Raw genomic sequence first — 19398 nt, forward strand, 5'->3', positions numbered from 1 at the left:
AGATCTGCATGACTGTTAGTTAATATCCACTTTCTGGAAGACCGAGTTTTGAAATCAGTGGAATTAGAGTATGACAGCTAAGGCATTTGATTGCAAATATACAGACAGAGTAGAAAAGAGAATACACAGAAAGCTGTTGTAAAAACACCTGTCTCCAGATTACATCTTCAAAATAAGAGGTACCATGGCATCCGTGACAGAGAGGGAATAGCGTGCGTCCATCCATGTATATGGGTAAGATAGTCTAGCTAGCTACAGTTTCAGATATTACACATTTCTGTCAGAAAGTCGTTTTCATTTCAAGTTAGTGTACTGTTAGCTAGCTAACATTAGCTGGCTGGCTTGCTAGCTACGTTATGTGTATGATCTGTGTAGTAATATTATTTGTATCTCAGAGCCAATTGTAGGCTAGCTAACATTGGACCTGGTTGGTTGGCTACCTGCAGATTCATGCAGGGTAGTGACGTTATCAGTTGGGATTATGGTTTATTCTTTTGCTAGCTAGCTACATGTCTAAACTAACCAGCTCTGCTAGGGCGAGTAAAATGGTCAGTGAGCTGTTCTCTCATTTGTCTCTGGAAGTAGCTAGCCAACGTTAGCCAGTTAGCTTAGGTGCTTGTTGTTAGGTCAGAACGCTGATCAACCCTACTCCTCGGCCGGAGCGTCCAGTGTGCGCTCTGAAAGCTCAGAGCGAAACGCTCTGAATTTACGAATGGACAATCTGACAATGCTCTTAGTTTACGAATGCCCAGAGCACACTCTGGCACTCCAGATTACATTTACAAACCATAGTATAATCAGCTTTTAGTCTTGAAATCTTTGGTTGTTTAATACATGGCCTCACATGTGAATCCTTAAAGAGATGGGGCTAAAGCTTAAGAGGGTGTGAATGATGCTGAATGGGTGTAGACAAAAGAACTCTCCAGTAAGTGTACCAATTCTACAACTTGATGGGAGTCCACCTGTGGTTAATCCAATTTATTGGACATGATTTGGAAAGGCACACACCTCTCTATATAAGGTCCCACAGTTGACAGTGCATGTCAGAGCAGAAACCAAGCCATGAGGTTGAAGGAATTGTCCTTAGAGCTCCCAAACAGGACTGAGCAATCAGGGGAGAAGGGCCTTGGTCAGGGAGGACCAAGAACCCAATGTTCACTCTGACAGACCTCCAGAGTTCCTCTGTGGAGATGGGAGAAACTTCCAGAAGGACAACCATCTCTGCAGCGCTCCATCGATCAGGCCTTTATGGTAGAGTGGCCAGACGGAAGCCATTCCTCAGTAAAAGGCACATGACAGCCCACTTGGAGTTTGCCAAAAGGCACCTAAAGAACTCTGACCATGAGAAACAAGATTCTCTAGTCTGATGAAACCAAGATGGCCTGAATGCCAAGTGTCTTGTCTGGAGGAAACCTTGCACCATCCCTACGGTGCAGCATGTGGATGGCAGCATCATGCTGTGGGGATGTTTTTCAGCAGCAGTGGCTGGGAGACTAGTCGGTATCAAGGGAAAGATGAACGGAGCAAAGTACAGAGATCCTTGATGAAACCTGCTCTAGAATGCTCAGAGTCTGACTGGGGGGGAAGGTTCACCTTCCAACAGGACAACGACCCTAACCACACAGCCAAGACAATGCAGGAGTGGCTTTAGGACATTTCTAGTCCAGACCCTGGACTTGAACCTGATTGAACATCTCTGGAGATACCTGAAAATAGCTGTGTAGCAATGCTCCCCATCCAACCTGATAGAGCTTGAGAGGATCCGCACAGAAGAATGGGAGAAACTCCACAAATACAGGTGTGACGAGCTTGTAGTGTCATACCCAAGAAGACTCGAGGCTGTAATCGCTGCCAAAGGTGCTTCAACAAGTACTGAGTAAAGGGTCTGAATACTTATGTAAATGGAATATTTATGTTTTTAAATTGTAATACGTTTGCAAACATTTCTAAAAACCTGTTATTGCTTGGTCATTATGGTGTATTGTTTGTCGATTTGATGAGGGGGATAAAACGATTGCATCCATTTTAGAATAAGGCTGTAACGTAACAAAATGTTAAGTCAAGGGGTGTGAATACTTTCTGAATGCCCTGTATGTTTTAGTGCAATGTACCAAATTCCTGTATCGCAAAAATCAAGTATATATCTATATATGTTTTTTAATGAGTGTCTTTTTGGTCTCGTCTCCTTTGCTCCCTTTGTGCTGTGCGCACTCTGCACCTTCCTACCCCCCCCCCCCCCTCACCACCAGGGCTGTAACGTAACAAAATGTGGAAAAAGTCAAGGGGTCTGAATACTTTCCGAATGCACTGTACATTCAAGTTAATCAAATGAATTTGATTTATCACCCAGTCCTAGATGCAGGGTGGTATACTGCTGTAGGCCTAGCTGTCAGAGAAATGATACTGTCTCAGTCAGTCTCCACATTTGAGATGACTTCTCCTTTATGCTGAGCCTGTGCTCTTTCGGCCTCCACTCCAGTCAGCAGGCAGGTATAACTCTGGCTGGCTGTGTTTGTTTCTCCTCAGATGTAGTCACACAGAAAGACTCAGCACTGCTCTGGGGACGATACCTCTTCAGCAGGGATAGGCAACTGCCGCAACCTTTTGTAGGCCCGCGGACCAATTAAAAACATTTTAATAAAAAAATGTAAGATGGGGTGGGGCTCAGTGGGGGTCGCAACATACTGTTGAGAGTTAGAATACACAAGCTGCAATTTAGAAATTTGGTTGTGCATCAGCAGTCACTCAATTAGCCGATGTCAGCAAAATATATATATATAAGTTAGTCTAGCAGCCAGCTATCTAAGCATGGTCGGATTACTGACCGAAGTGGGGCCCATTGATCATCAGGTATCACATTAAAAACTGCAAACATTTTCCTCAACCCTATGGCAAAATATGTAGAATTTAAGGCAGGGCAATATGATATCTATCATATCACAGTATTTCATTTTTGTTTTTACGATATTGAATGTTTTTTTTAATAATACAAGTTCTACATTTGCTTTGAGTAATGCATTACCCCAGGGTGGGGGGACATACAATCTAAGTGATTTTGATTATTTTATAATGTTCAAATAATCTTCAACCCTAAATAATTTTCTGCATTAATTTGAGATCATTTCCACACTACCACATACAGTGGCAATAAAAAGTATGTGAACCCTTTGGAATTACCTGGATTTCTACATAAATTGGTAATAACATTTGATATATCTTCATCTAAGTCACAACAATAGACAAACACAGTCTGCTTAAACTAATAACACACAAATTATTGTATTTTTCTTGTCTATATTGAATACATAATTCAGTGTTGGTTGGAAAAAGTATCTGGACCCCTAGGCTAATGACTTCTCTAAAAGCTAATTGGAGTCAGGAGTCAGTTAACCTGGAGACCAATGAGACGAGATTGGAGATGTTGGTTAGAGCTGCCTTGCCCTAAAAAAAACACTCACAAAATGTGAGTTTGCTATTAACACAAAACATTGCCCGATGTGAACCATGCCTCGAACAAAATAAATATCAGAAGACCTAAGATTAAGAATTGTTGACTTGCATAAAGCTGAAAAGGGTTACAAAAGTATCTCTAAAAGCCTTGATGTTCATCAGTCCACAGTAAGACAAATTGTCTATAAATTGAGAAAGTTCAGCACTGTTGCTACTCTCCCTAGGAGTGGCCGTCCTGCAAAGATGACTGCAAAAGCACAACACAGAATGCTCAATGAGGTTTAGAAGAATCCTAGTGTCAGCTAAAGACAGAAATCTCTGGAACATGCTAACATCTCTGTTGACGAGTCTACAATACGTAAAACGCTAAACGAGAATGGTGTTCATGGGAGGACACCACGGAAGAAGCCACTGCTGTCCAAGAAAAAAACATTGCTGAATGTCTGAAGTTTACAAAAGTGCACCTGGCAAAATATTCTGTGGACAGATGAAATTACAGTTGAGTTGTTTGGAAGGAACACACAACCCTATGTGTGGAGAAAAAAAGGCATAGCACACCAACATCAAAACCTCATCCCAACTGTCTTGTATGGTGGAGGGAGCATCATGGTTTGGGGCTGCTTTGCTGCCACAGGGCCTGGACAGCTTGCTATCTTCGACGGAAAAATGAATTCACAAGTTTATTAAGACATTTTGCAGGAGAATGTTTTGCTGTCTGTCCGCCAATTGAAGCTCAACAGAATTTGGGTGATGCAACATGACAACGACCCAAAACACAGAAGTAAATCAACAACAGAATGTCTTCAACAGAAGAAAATACGCCTTCTGGAGTGGCCCAGTCAGAGTCCTGACATCAACCTGATTGAGATGCTGTGGCATGACCTCGAGAGCAGTTCACACCAGACATCCTAAGAATATTGCTGAACTGAAACCGTTTTGTAAAGAGGAATGGTCCAAAATTCTTCCTGACTGCTGTGCAGGTCTGATCCGCAACTACAGAAAACGTTTGGATGAGGTTATTGCTGCCTAAGGAGGGTCAACCAGTTATTAAATCCAAGGGTTCACTTTTTTTTTCCCCACTCTGCACTGTGAATGTTTACACGGTGTGTTCAATAAAGACATGAAAACGTATCATTGTTTGTGTGTTATTAGTTTAAGCAGACTGTGTTTGTCTATTGTTGTGACCTAGATGAAGATCAGATCAAATTTTATGACCAATTTATGTGGAAATCCAGGTATTTCCAAAGGGTTCACATACTTTTTCTTGCCACTGTAGGACTGCACGATATGGGCAAAACATCTAGATCTTATTTTTAACCAAATGCTGCAATTGCGATTTGACTTGACTTGGAAATCAGTAAATTTTAAATAAATTAAACCCTAATCTATGGATTTTCCATGACTGTGCATACAGATATGCATATGTTGGTCACAGATACCTTTTTAAAGGGGTGTGAATCAGAAAACCAGTCAGTATCTGGTGTGACCACCATTTACCTCATGCAGCGCAACATCTCCTTCGCATAGAGTTGATCAGGCTGTTTTTTGTTGCCTGTGGAATGTTGTCCCACTTATCTTCAATAGCTGTGTGAAGTTGCTGTATATTGGTGGGAACTGGAACATGCTGTCATACACGTCTATCCAGAGCATCCCAAACATGCTCAATGGGTCACATGTCTGAGTATGCAGGCCATGGAAGAACTGGGACATCAGCTTCCAGGAATTGTGTACAGATCCTTGTGACATGGGGCCGTGCATTATCATGCTGAAATATGAGGTGATGGCGGCGGATGAATGGTACGACAATGGGCCTCATTATATCATCACGGTATCACAGTTCATTCAAATTGCCATTGATAAAATGCAATTGTGTTCGTTATCAATAGCTTATGCCTGCCCATACCAAAACCCGACGCCACCATGGGGCACTCTGTTAACAATGTTGACATCAGCAAACCGCTCGCCCACAAGACTCCATACATGTGGTCTGCAGTTGTGAGGCCAATTGGATGTACTGCCATATTCTCTAAAACGAAGGAGGCGGCTTATGGTAGAGAAATTAACATCCAATTTTCTGGCAACAGCTCGGGTGGACATTTCTGCAGTCAGCATGCCAATTGCACACTCCCTCAGCTTGAAACACTTCTGGCATTGTGTTACAACAATGCTGCACATTTTAACGTGACCTTTCATTGTCCCCAGCACAAGATGCACCTGTTTAATGATCATGCTGTTTAATCAGCTTCTAGATATGCCACAGCTGGATGGATGGATTATCTTGGCAAAGGAGAAATGCTCACTAACGGATGTAAACAAATTTTAGAGAAAAAGCTTTTTGTGCATATGGAACATTTCTGGGACCTTTTGTTTCAGCTCATGAAACATGGGACCAACACTTTACATGTTGCGTTTTATACTTTTGTTCAGTATAAATCAAAACACTTGGGTGAACTGTTGGCTCGTGGAAAATAAATTATTAGTCTATTGTTAGTTAATAGTGGGCACTTTGAAAACAGTGTTTGATATGACAGCAAATTAAAATGGCAGGGAAGAGTTATTGTGACAGGGTAGGAAGCAAAGTGTTGGTCAGTATTTCCTTAGCGATATCATGTAGCTAACATATTCATGCTTCTCCTGTTCCTCTTTGATTTAGAAGATACTGTTGCACAAACAACATGCTGATTTAGGCCTACACAATCACTGGTATCAGGCTGTATAGCTAGCTGCGTTTGCTCAGTACATTTATTAGCTAGTTAGCAAGCCAGCTAACTAGCGATTGGCATTATCGGCTAACACGACTTAGCCGCAACTTGCTATGAAAAAACAAACTAGCTGTTTGCAGATGTAAGAAACACAAACTAATAGTATAGAACGCTTGTGGATTTATGTTAAGAATCAAAGTGGAAACAGTATCATAGTCATCAACATTGTTGGATGTGCTTCATTGACCATGTAGACTAAACACAGGTGTCTCGTGGTCGAGTAATAACAGATGCACTCTTTGAGTGACAGGGTGGGCTAGGTCTGTAGAAAGCGGCATGCGGAGAGAGAAGGGGAGAGACCGGAGTAAACTATACAAATGAACATTACCCCGTGTATCACATTTAACAAACCAAACATTCAAATACCATTATAGAAGGTCAAGTAAAAACCAAAACCGGTCCATGCATCAATATATATTAAAATACAGTACACCTCCCAGCCCTAGTAGAATTGCAGGAAATTAGCTGTAAAACTGCACATTTGTCTCTCCGCCCAATGACAAAATTAGTAGAATTGCATGAAATTAACATTTTTTTGTCTTCGCTGTCATGAGGGGGGGCTGCTAAAATGTTTTGCTCTCAAGGTGTGGGGGGGTATGGATGCAGGTACGCAGACCCACGAGCCACTGAGGTACCTTACTTGACTTTTTTTTGTGTGGCCCCTGTAGAATCTGGCTATACTAAGCCTGTCCTTTGCTGGGCTTTCTAAGTAGTCTGTTTTACTTTTTGATCAACATATCTGAATTATCTTACATTACTATGGGAAATGAGAATTTCAGTTGTGCCTATGAGTCTTTTTTTTCTCTTTTCACTCATATAGCCAGGTACTAGACACCTCCTTGACCAGTCTTGCACACCCCTCTCCCATTCATTTACCTCTTTTACTGCAGTGCAGCTGTTTTCTCTCAGGTTTGTCTGGGTTAACGGCTGAGAAGAATCCTGTAGATTTTTCTACATCACAGCTTCACGCTCAAGACCTTTCCTTCTATTGAGTGGCAGCCAGCTAAATCAGTGGGAGCTTCTCTGTTGTTCTATGGTCGCAGGTCTCTCTGTTGAGGAGTTACAGTGTTTGTCGACTGTCTGTGAAACGTGGCTCCTCCTTCATACCCCGCCTGTATGGCTGACTTTGCCACACAGGTGTCATACAGTCTGAAGAAATAACAAGCTGAAAAGCAGAAACTTAAGTAGAACTGACAGAAGGTGAGACTAAGGTTTGGATTAATTGAATAAGCCCCTTCAATGTAGGCTATGCAGCAGCAGAATCGATGCGAAAATCTGCATTGATTCTTCTGAGACAGCCTATATGCGGCTGAACAAATGATGCTGGGCTTTAGAAGTAGTGAGTTTGCATTCAGGCTGGTGCCCAACTTCATGAATAATTCTCCCCTAGGATAAAACATGTAGTGAAGTTAGGCCTACGAGTGTGACCTGGTCCTATTTGTCTTCATGCTGCTGTAGTGTGGATGAACCTTCACATTCAGTGGCTTCATACGCCCTTCACAGTGCGTTTCGCAGAAATGGTTCTAAACTGCCAGCTTGTAATTTTGACTCATACTGATTCAGACTGAAGCTTCTCAGTTCTATTGTAAAGGGGAAGAAAGTCATGCAGTGTCAGGCCTTTTTGGGTTCAGTTAGCATTTTACTGGATAAGAGTGTGGGTGGGTAGGGTGGACTTGGTACAGAAAGACTACTGACTGAGCTAGCATGAATAGACTGGAGTGGTTTCATACAGTGACTGGTCTGTCTGATGACCTGAATGACTCTCAGCAGATCAATTCCACTCTCATCACAAACATGAAGAACGAGGAAATGAAGCCAGTTATTTCAAATGTGAAAGTGTGAGGATGGATAAGCATCAATAGGCTAGGCTAAATGTTGCCCTCTCCTATTGATAAATCCTCTCTCCATTGACCATTTCAAGGTTTTCCATGTGCATTTAGTAGGCTTAGGGCCTATGTAGGGACAGTGTGTGAGTGGTTTTCCATGTGCATGTCATCAGGCCTAAACACTCAGCCTTGACAGTGCAGTGTTATCCATGTTCAGGTTGGTAAGAACAGAACAGAACAGAAGGACACATGGTTTCACTCAAGGTTGAACATAGGAAATCCCAGCAATCTGCTTCTGATTCAAGGCTCTCGGACATGCTTTATTATGTTATGTGACCAATTGATGCCAGTTATTGTGTTTGTAGGCAGTGGAGTGCAATGATCTTGTTGGCATTTCTTTACTTAAGGTTTCTGTAGGCAGTTCAGCATTTACCTAAGATTCTAAAATCCACTTGATTCTATAGCAAATTGATATAGCAATATGAACTAAATAATTGTATTTAATAACAAGGCAATTTCAGTATTGCCGTCATGATCATCAGCAGAATTAGGCTTATCCTTGTTGATAGTATTATTCATAAAGCCCAGGCTATATCTTCAACATTGTAAATAAGCTGTTTCCATAAAGACCATGGACCATCCCTTATGGTCTCATCTTTAATCATCATCACCGCTATCATCTTCCATCCACAATAGGCTCCCATTCACATTGCATACTGGGTCCATTCACTGTGGCTCCTCTGAGCCCTGCTAGTGCTAGGCCTACCTAACCACAATGGCTGCTGTGTAAGGAGGGTCGGAGAAGGACCTTTTTTTAAGGCTATTTATAACAAAGTTAACACAGCGTTGCCTTTTGCTCAACAGCACTGTGGCGAAATTCACTTGGAATGAATGTCAGTTGTGTGCCACAATCGTATACAGCCAAACAAGGAACATCAATGGAATATATAGGCCTAGTAGCCTTGTATATGTTCAGTTCTAGAGAGTGCTTATGGTCAACCTGTTATGTGTGGCGCGGACCCAGGTGCCGAGAAACACTAACTTCATTAGCCAAGGGGCATTTCCATGGTAAGAGTCATGCTGAGACTCAGTTTTGTCACTTTAAAATGTATGTCAAACAAAAACCAATGATTGCAAAGTTAAGCAATCCATACAACTCTATGCACAAGGACTACTTTTTTAACAGTTTACGTGAACAGTGCAGATGCAACGTTTTGTTACAGAATGACAGTTTGTGCTGTCATTCTGTTACCAAACTTTGCATTCGCACTGTTCTTCAAGTAAATGTGTTTTTGTAACATTTTCTGTGGAAATTGTTAAAAGTAGTCCTTGTGCAGAGTTGTATGATTTTGTTTAACTTTGAAATCATTGGTTTCTGTTTGATGTACATTTTAAAGTGAAAATTGTGAGTCTCAGCATCACTCTGTTATTGTGGAATTGTCCCAAGATAACAAGAGTAACATCATGATGAGATAGCCTCCGCACCAAAGCTGCTGCCTATCAACGACACCTAGAATAAGAAAGCCAACGGCCCTTTCCCCCAACACAGACTTTGTCTGTTTGTGGAGGCCTAACCTTGTTTGTGCTAGAGAGATGTTCTCAACAACAATGTATGTCACCCTCCCTGCCTCCCATTTTGAATAAGAGCAACAGCCAAAAAGAAAGGAGGACCAAGGCACTCTTCATATCATTAAAATGCCTTTGTTTGTATGTGTGTTTGGGCTGCATGACCTTTGTCAGGGAATACCAATTAGTTGTCTTCACTGTTCTTCGTAGCTTCTAGGGCTATATTGATATCTTCGTCTCCACCAGCAGGATCGGAACGATTATTAGAACAAGTTCTGTGTGATTTTAATGCCCTGTTAAAGCCCTCCGCCTCCCTCCACACTGAGGACAAAGGAGAGGAGGGAGACTTGCATTTCTCTAGATTATCTTTAAGTCGCTGTGTGGGGTTACGATAGGGCCTGTACTTCTACACAGTTTGGCCCAGTCCACACTCTGCAGTATTAAGGCCCTGTTGCCGGGTAACCAAGAGGTTCAAGAGGTCGCATACTGTCCAATTGACTCCCACCTCTGTGCGGCCTTGTTGCAGGTCAAATGAAATATGAAGTGATGACTGTATACCAGGTCAAACACAGCAGCACAGCAGGTCTGGTTAGAACAACAATAACAGGAAGTGTTTCTCACCCAGGCAGTCTTCCTACGTGATTATACGCCACACAAAGAGGGGCTGACTGGTGGTTGTTATTCATATCAAATGAATTACCTGCTGGAGTGTTGCACACTGTTCTTCAGCTAGACCCTTTGGTCACATTTTAACTGAAAGAAACCTTGCTAAGCTATGTGTGTTTCAGTACTAGAACAGGTTGTCTTGTGCTCACACCAATCCAATATTTCTTCACTTTAGCTTGGAACAACAATTGTGGGACAGGAATTGCCAGGAAACAATTTGACACTGGCAGTATGTTTATGTAGGCAATAGGGAAAGAAGTGGAGGGTGCTCAACCAATGGGAGTCGAGGTACAACACAAAAAATGTTTATCATCATTGAAAAGGAAAAGACGCGACGCTCGCTCACCATTTTAAATGTTCATTGTTTTATTCAAGCAACGTTAAAAGTTGTTCTGCTAAAGGCCATTGAGGGCTGAAATGTTAATCTTTTAACCTTTTCTATGTAGGTTATAGGCCCAGTCTGTATCACAGTGCACAGTCAGGTGTTAAGGATCTGCTTGTTGTTGTGGTTGGTTTCTTACTTAACGGCATTGTTGGGCAAGGGCTCGTGAGTAAGCATTTCACGGTAAAGTCTACACTTGTTGTATTTGGCGCATGTGACAAATGAAAATGTATTTCGGTTTGAGTTGTTTTATTCGATTTGAGTTAGGGATGGGAGAAAAAGAACAATAGAGAAGGAGAACGAGAGGGAGAATATCTTGACAAAGCTGAAGCTGCTGTAGAGCGATAGAGACCTCTGTAGACTGCTGAAAGCACAGCATGATCTCACTGTCAGGCAACAGAGCTCCACACAAGAGAAATCACTATGGCTCCCAGTGTCTCCTCTCAGGTAACTCAAGGTGAACTGATTAGTGTGTCTGGCCACGAGGATCATTAATAAGGACATGGAGACGTCTACCTCAGTTAGAACTGTGCATATAGAGGTGCTAACGTATCGTCAGCTGTCTTATCATAAGGAATGTATAGGTACAGTACATGTAAACTTCATGTGTCTCTGTTCTGTGCTTTTCTAGGCTGCTGAGTCTGGGATAGTCAAGATCAAGACCATCGCCGCGAGGAATTCAGACATCTTGGCAAGTGAGTGATTGAGGGAGGGGACACTCTTATGCCTTGTGTGTGTTTGTTTGTGAGCGATGTTTTGGCTGAGCCATTATCCAATCACATACAGAACAGTGATTAGACCTCATTAAAACAAGCAAAGGAAAGGGGGATGCATTCTAACAGAGTAGTCCTGTTGTTGATGCTTGTTTTAGAACAGCCATCTGTGTTAACTGCATGCCCATGTATTGTCTCCTCCTTAGCTCTGAAGGAGAACAGCTCGGAGGTAGTGCAGCCGTTCCTGATGGGCTGTGGCACCAAGGAGCCCAAGATCACCCAGCTGTGTCTGGCTGCTATCCAGAGACTCATGTCCCACGAGGTGGTGTCTGAGGTGAGGAACAAAAGACTGATATGCTTTTATTGTAAGGAAATTGGTCTGGATGTAAGGCATCCATTTGAAGTCAGGGCAGGGGGAGAACATTATGATGATCCTGTCAGGGCTTCTACTACTTTACATTCAGTAGTGCCAGTATCTCTCACTGAGAGGGTGAGAGATCTACTTTAGGCGTCACATTGCAGTGCAAAGCCTCATCTCTGTAGAACCGCTTGCTGCACCTCAACATGGAGCCCAGGCTATTGTGACTGGCCCTTTAACCACTACACCTCAACATAGAATCCAGGCTATTGTGAGTGGCCCTTTTAACCACTACACCTCAACATAGAATCCAGGCTATTCTGACTGGGCCTTTAACCACTATACCTCAACATAGAACCCAGGCTATTGTGACTGGCCTTCCCTGACCATGGCCTTGATCTGCCTGGTGTTAGCAGGGACACCTTGACTGACCACTGACCACCTAGCCAGCCAGGCCTACTGTGTGAATAAGAACACCCTGGCTAATTCACTCCATGCCTGACTGAATGTGTACACCCTGCCTTCCTGATTGGCTGGCTGGCTGACTGTGTACAGCCTGACTGGCTGGCTGGTTGTGTTTACATGATATCAGCAGGCTCCCGGCTTGTAGCCTTTCAACAGAGGCTTTCTGCCACGCTCCAGCGCCTCCCCTCTATCTCTGTCTGTCTGTAAGCCGAGGGCTTAACTACTGGGATGGGGAAGAGGAACCAAGCTACCACGATATTGATTCAATGTGATGTTTTATGTGAGTGAAAAGTGTCAGTTTTGCCTTCTGAAGGACAGGTTCTTCAAACTCAACTTCCCCCAGTTTCACTGGTTTTGTACGAGTTCTGCTGAGTTGTTCTGACCTCAGGAAGTGACACGAGGACAATAGCTCAATCCCAATACCCCCGACTTAGCTCTCCCCCTCGTTTTCGAGTGTCCCTCGGTGGGGGAGTGGCACTCAAACGGAGCAACTAGAGGTAGGGAGAGATGAATAACCCTAGGGAATGGGACGTCACTCAGGTACATCAGAAGGCGCCGAAGGATAGTCTACCACGCAATTCATTGACGTCGAGCCTTGTTTTTCACTGTACTGGCGGCGGTAATAGCTTTCCTTATATTTCTCATGCAACAAATACGTACAGTACTTACCAAATGATAACAGCCAAATAACAATGTGCCCATAATGTACCAATCCTCTGGTTGTGGTTCAATGTGGAGTAGTACTGAAGTCAGGACTTTCATTCCATAATAGCAGTTTGACATGTAACAGCCGCATTTCCCTTCACTCAGTCATTTTCTGCATTTTCTTGGGGATTAAAGATGAATGATTAACCAGTGGAAGCATTGTAAAAAGGTTTAAACCACTGTTCTGAACTAATATTTAGTTAGAGGTGGGGGATATCTAGCTGCACAACATTTTTAACAAACCGATCTCATGGAACTATATTTAACTATATTGTACATTTTCGTTATAGTCCTTCAAATACTTGTATTAATTAAAACACAGAGATGCATAATCACCCTACAGTTTTCTTAATCTGAGCCGAAAGGTAATTTCAGAATCACCCAAGTTTGGTAGCCTATGCTGTTGAATGCTCTTTCTGACCATGGGCATGGTTGTTCATGTAGTGGTTACAATGCATCTCTGATCAAACGCTCTCATAAAAGGTCTGTGGTAAAGACACAGGAGAAAATGAGTTTGGTGTAGGGATGGACAGAATTTTGACATGCAACGCTGATTGGATATAGCGTTTTGATTTATTGAAATATCAGCCTCAATTTTTTATTTTTGAGGGCTAATTGGGGACATTTACAGCAACAGCTGTAGTCAGGGACAGGCACTAAATTGGCCACTTATTTTATCCTCTGCTCACAATAAGCAAGAAAATACTTAACCTCTGAAGGATCGGAACCTTTTTTTCAATTTTTGCCTAAAATGACACAAAAATCTAACTGCCTGTTAGCAAGGATATGCATATTCTTGATACCATTTGAAAGGAAACAATTTGAAGTTTGTGGGAATGTGAAATTACTGTAGGACAATATAATACATTAGATCTGGTAAAAGATAATACAAAGAAAAAAATTTTTTTTTGTTTGTTTTTTTGGTTCCATCTTTTGAAATGCAAGAGAAATGCCAATATATGACTTAGGAATCTAGGCGCAATTTAGATTCTGGCCACTAGATGGCAGCAGTGTATGTGCAAAGCTTTAAACTGATCCAATGAACCATTGTATTTCTGTTCAAAATGTTGTATCAAGACTGCCCAAATGTGCCTAATTGGAATATTAATACATTTTCAAGTTCATAACTGTGCACTCTCCTCAAACAATAGCATGGCATTTCACTGTAATAGCTACTGTAAATTGGACAGTGCAGTTAGATTAACAATAATTTAAGCTTTCTGCCTATATCAGATATGTCTATGTAGAGGTTAAATACGTTATTTCAGCTGCATTGCATGGCATATACTGTAGTGTACAGTGCTTTCAGAAAGTATTCACACCCCTTGACTTTTTCTACATTTTGTTGTTACAGCCTGAATTTAAAGTTGTTTAAATTGAATTGTTGCATCACTGGCCTACACACAATACCCCATAATGTCAAAGTGGAATTATGTTTATAGAATTTTTTGGTAATTAATTAAATATGAAATGTCTTGAGTCAATAAGCATTGAACCCAGGCTTGCATTATGGCAAGCCTAAATAAGTTCAGTAGTAAAAATATGCTTAACAAGTCTCATAATAAGTTGCCTGGACTCACTCGGTGTGTGATAATAGTGTATAACATGATTTTGGAATGACTCATCTCTACCCCACATACAATTATCTGTTCCCTCAGTTGAGCTGTGCATTTCAAACACAGATTCAACCACAAAGACCAGGAATGTTTTTCAATTCCTCACAAAGAAGGTAATCTATTGGTAGATAAAAATAAATAAATAGAGCAGACTTTGAATATCCCTTTGAGCATGGTTAAGTTATTTACACTTTGAATGGTGTATCAATACACCCAGTCACTACAAAGATACAGGCGTCCTTCCTAACTCCATTGCTGAAGAGGAAGGAAACCGCTCAGGGATTTCACCATGAGGCCAATGATGACTTTAAAGCAGTTAGAGTTTAATGACTTTGATAGGAGATATCTGTGGATGGATCAACAACATTGTAGTTACTCCACAATACTAACCTAAATGACAGAGTGAGAAGAAGGAAGCCTGTATAGAATAAAACTATTCCAAAACATGCATCCTGTTTGCAATAAGGCACTGAAGGAAAACTGCTCAAATTTGGCAAAGAATTTGACTTTGCCCCAAACATAACGCTTTGTATTCAAGACCAACACAACACATCACTCTTCATATTTTCAAGCATGGTGGTGGCTGCGTCATGTTATGGGTATGCTTGTCATCGGCAAGGACTAGGGAGTTTTTTGGGTGCAAAGAAGCGGAATTAAGCTAAGCACAGGCAAAATCCTAGAGGAAAGCCTGGTTGTCTGCTTTCCAACAGACACTGGGAGACAAATTCACCTTTCAGCAGGACAGTATCCTAAAACACAAGACCAAATATACACTGGAATTGCTTATCAATATGACATTGGTATTGTGTGTAGATGGGTGAAGTAAAACAAATCTATTTTAAGATAACAGCTGTAACAAAACATTTTTATTTTTTAACCTTTATTTAACTAGGCAAGTCAGTTAAAAACGAATTATTATTTACAATGACGGCCTAGGAACAGTGCCTTGTTCAGGGGCAGAACGACAGATTTTTGTCAGCTCAGGGATTCGATCTAGCAACCTTTTGGTTACTGGCCCAACACTCTAACCACAAGGCTACCTGCCGCCCCAACAAAATGTGCAGTAAGTCCAGGGGTATGCAGACTTTCTGGTGGCACTGTAGCTTCAATCTCTAACATTACTACAATGAAGAGCAATGGCAAGTGATTGACTTTTAAATATTTTTTTTATGAACATTAAGGCAAGCTTTCACAATTGTACCTAACATTTGCAGTAAATGCTTTAGCCTATTTTTTTTTGTTGTAAATTACCTTTATGACAAAAAAATATGCATAGGCCTAATCATTTCTCTACATTAACAAACATTTTCCTCTTAACTGTAATTTTTTTTAGCATGAAGTTATAATTTCTTACATTTGCTTCCACCCTAGTATTTTTGTCAGCCATCTTTCCTGAAGCAACTTTCTAGCCTTGGGTCGCAGAGCTTCATGGGAGTTTTGAGTATCACTCGTTCGCAAGTTAGCAACTCGATTCGCTTCATTTGGTGTGCCAATTAGAGGGCTGAAAAGGCACTATGCCTCGCTCAAGGTTGAATTGGGATGCCACGTTCCTCAATAGTTAACACAGCCACAAAATAATAAACCGTGCCTATTTCTACAATTTATCTTAACCTGTTTGGGATAGGGGGCAGTATTTTCACGTCCGGATGAAAAGTGTGCCCAAAGTAAACTGCCTGCTACTCAGGCCCAGAAGCTAGGATATGCATATAATTGGTAGATTTGGATAGAAAACACTCTAAAGTTTCTAAAACTGATAAAATAATGTCTGTGAGTATAACACAACTTATTTGTCAGGCGAAACACCGAGGACAAACCATCCAGGATTTTTTGTTGTTGTTGAGGTGACTCTGTTTTCAATTGGTTTTCTATGGGAACCTAGATTTCTGTGGCACTTGATTGCAGTTCCTATTGCTTCCACTAGATGTCAACAGTCTTTAGAAATTGGTTGATGTTTTTCTTTAGAGAAATGAAGAAGTACGGCTTTTCAGAAAGAGGGTCCAGCCGAGTGGACTATACTGTTTTGATGCTCGCTCCAGGTCACGCGCTTCACGTTGTTTTTATCCGGTATTGAACACAGTTTATCCCGTCTTAAATTTGATCGATTATTTATATTTTAAAATACCGAAAGTTGGATTAGGAAAGATGTTTGGACAACGTTTACAGGTAACTTATTAGATATTTTGTAGTCATGCTGGGCGAGTTATCGTTATTTCTGAATTTTGTGTCACGCCTGGCGGGTTGAAATATGATTGTCATGTGTTTGTTTGATGGGGTGCTGTCCTCAGATAATCGCATGGTTTGCTTTCGCCGTAAAGCCTTTTTGAAATCTGACACGGTGGCTAGATTAACAAGAAGTTAAGCTTTTTGTTAATTTGGTCTATTGCACTTGTGAATGTATGAAAGTAAAATATTTCAAATAATTTGTTTTGAATTTCACGCTCTGCAATTTCACCGGATGTTGTGTAAACATTCCGCTAGCGGAACCCCTAGCCATAATTAAAATCAGATTTTAAACCAAACCTTATCCCTTGCCACACTGCTAACCTTATGTTTGACCTTAACCTTAAATTAAGACAATTTTCATGATTTTTTTTTAATGATATAGCCAAATTTTGACTTTGTGGCTGTGTATCTAGTGGAAACTGGACACCACTCCAACTTGATGCGATTCGTGGGATCGTTGTTAACGAAGGGGGAGGGTTAAAGGGGTGGTGTTGGTATTAAGCCACAGTGGCTGGGTTTGGCTGAAAGAATGCCAATTTAACTCCCAGACCCTGATGTGGTGGTGGCTGGTCCGGTCGGCTGCTGCCCTGTGTGTCTGTGTCTATGACCTCTAGAGCTCCTCTCACTTCCTCTGTTCTGTCACATTCCAGTACATTGTGACTTTCGCTGCCTCCTGGGTGTACAAGTAGGCTACAAGTCTAACCATGTGTTGTGTGTGTTCATCAGGCTGCAGCAGGGAACATCATTAACATGCTGTGGCAGTTGATGGAGAACGGGCTGGAGGAACTGAAGCTGCTGCAGACTGTGTTAGTGCTGCTCACCACCAACACAGTGGTACATGACCAAGTCCTGTCCAAGGTACCGTACACTCAGCACACACATTGCAGACACTTATATATTCACAGTACAGTCAGATAGTACATGCTGTGTCCCAAACACGTCTCATATTGCCCAGGGAGTTGGTTTCCACTTCCATGTGAATCCAGATGTCTGGCTACGTTCCAATGTTCATACTAGCATACCACTTAGAATGTATTCCCCAGCTTGATTCTTGGTGGGAGGCTATGTTAGGCTGGATACTGTAACAGAGCCTGTGTCTCCTCGCCCCCTCCCTCCCTCCCAGGCCATCGTGCTGTGTTTCCGCCTGCACTTCACCAAGGACAACATCACCAACAACACAGCCGCCGCCACCGTCAGACAAGTCGTCACCGTGGTATTCGAGAGGATGGTCGCGGAGGACGAGCGCTTCAAAGGTCAGAGCAGAGTGCTCATGGGAAATGGAGTTTCCAGACTCTACTGTTTTCTTTTGGCCATTGATTCAGAGTTGAGTCATTGTTAGATCCACAAAGGGAAGTGCGCAAGTGTACACTTTGGATGAAAGGTGGAGGTTGCAGCCACAGAACTTTACATCAGTATTCTAGCATCCCACTTCCTCTCTCCAACCCTTGTCTTTTCCTCTAACTTTGACCATGCCACAGAGGAAGGGAGTTTGTTTCTCCTTAGATTGCCTAAAGCTGCTTATCCCATGACTTCAGTGAATACAACATGACTTGTTGAGGTTTTGGTTTGGTCCCTTTAGTTTTCACACTGCTGTCTTTCCACTCTACGTCTTGGTTTAGTATCACTGGGATTGGAAATCACAATTTAATTGAGGGACTTTTCCCTCTAGAGGTAGGTTTTGGACCGGTCTTTTCTGAGAGTGTTTGTTTGTGTCATTGTTTGATGAGAGATTGATCCCTCCAGGCTTGTAGCCACAGCTGTGTCTAAAGTTGTCTCTCCCTCTCTCCTCTGCCCCCTTCCCTCTCCTCCCTCCCTCCCTCTCTCCTCTCCTCCAGACATTGTGGAGCAGCCTCCTCCAGTCCAGGGTAACACTAACCGGAGGTCTGTCAGCACACTGAGGCCCAGTGCTAAAGACGCCTACATGCTGTTCCAGGTATGTCCACCAGGTGGAGACAGTCCTCCATACATTTACATTACATTTTAGTCTTTTAGCAGACGCTCTTACCCAGAGCGACTTACAGTAGTGAATGGATACATTTCATACAATTTCATACATTTTTTTTTTCTGTGCTGGCCCCCCGTGGGAATCGAACCCACAACCCTGGTGTTGCAAACACCATGCTCTACCAACTGAGCTACAGGGAAGGCTTACCTCTCACTGTACCCAACATTCACCCTCTCTCCCATCAGAAGAGGCGGTGTTGCTAGGGTAGAGTAAGAGCTATGGGGGGGCCATGGCAAGGGAGGGAACGAGGGCCATGGCAAGGGAGAGAACGAGGGCCATGGCAAGGGAGAGAACGAGGGCCATGGCAAGGGAGAGAACGAGGGCCATGGCAAGGGAGGGAACGAGGGCCATGGCAAGGGAGGGAACGAGGGCCATGGCAAGGGAGGGAACGAGGGCCATGGCAAGGGAGGGAACGAGGGCCATGGCAAGGGAGGGAACGAGGGCCATGGCAAGGGAGGGAACGAGGGCCATGGCAAGGGAGGGAACGAGGGCCATGGCAAGGGAGGGAACGAGGGCCATGGCAAGGGAGGGAACGAGGGCCATGGCAAGGGAGGGAACGAGGGCCAGGGCAAGGGAGGGAACGAGGGCCAGGGAAGGGGGGAACGTGGGTAGGGGCGGAAAGGGAGGTTGAGAGTTAGGGGAGGGAATAAGGGCAGGGGAA

At 42.7% G+C, this 19398-nt stretch overlaps 1 protein-coding gene across 6 annotated transcripts in view; it reads left to right on the top strand.

Annotated features, from left to right (window-relative positions):
• The window catches only part of LOC115192680 (protein MON2 homolog), a 60282-nt gene that overhangs the window by 4605 nt on the left and 36279 nt on the right, over positions 1-19398 (top strand). For all 6 annotated transcript variants that reach the window (XM_029751443.1, XM_029751445.1, XM_029751444.1 and 3 more), the window contains exons 2-6: positions 11284-11347; positions 11572-11699; positions 17459-17590; positions 17856-17985; positions 18568-18665. In XM_029751443.1, coding sequence (XP_029607303.1) covers positions 11284-11347; positions 11572-11699; positions 17459-17590; positions 17856-17985; positions 18568-18665 — 552 coding nt within the window. The remainder of the gene's footprint in view (positions 1-11283; positions 11348-11571; positions 11700-17458; positions 17591-17855; positions 17986-18567; positions 18666-19398) is intronic.

This window comes from Salmo trutta, chromosome 4 (genome assembly GCF_901001165.1).
Source record: "Salmo trutta chromosome 4, fSalTru1.1, whole genome shotgun sequence".
In the NCBI taxonomy this organism is placed as follows: Eukaryota; Metazoa; Chordata; class Actinopteri; order Salmoniformes; family Salmonidae; genus Salmo; species Salmo trutta.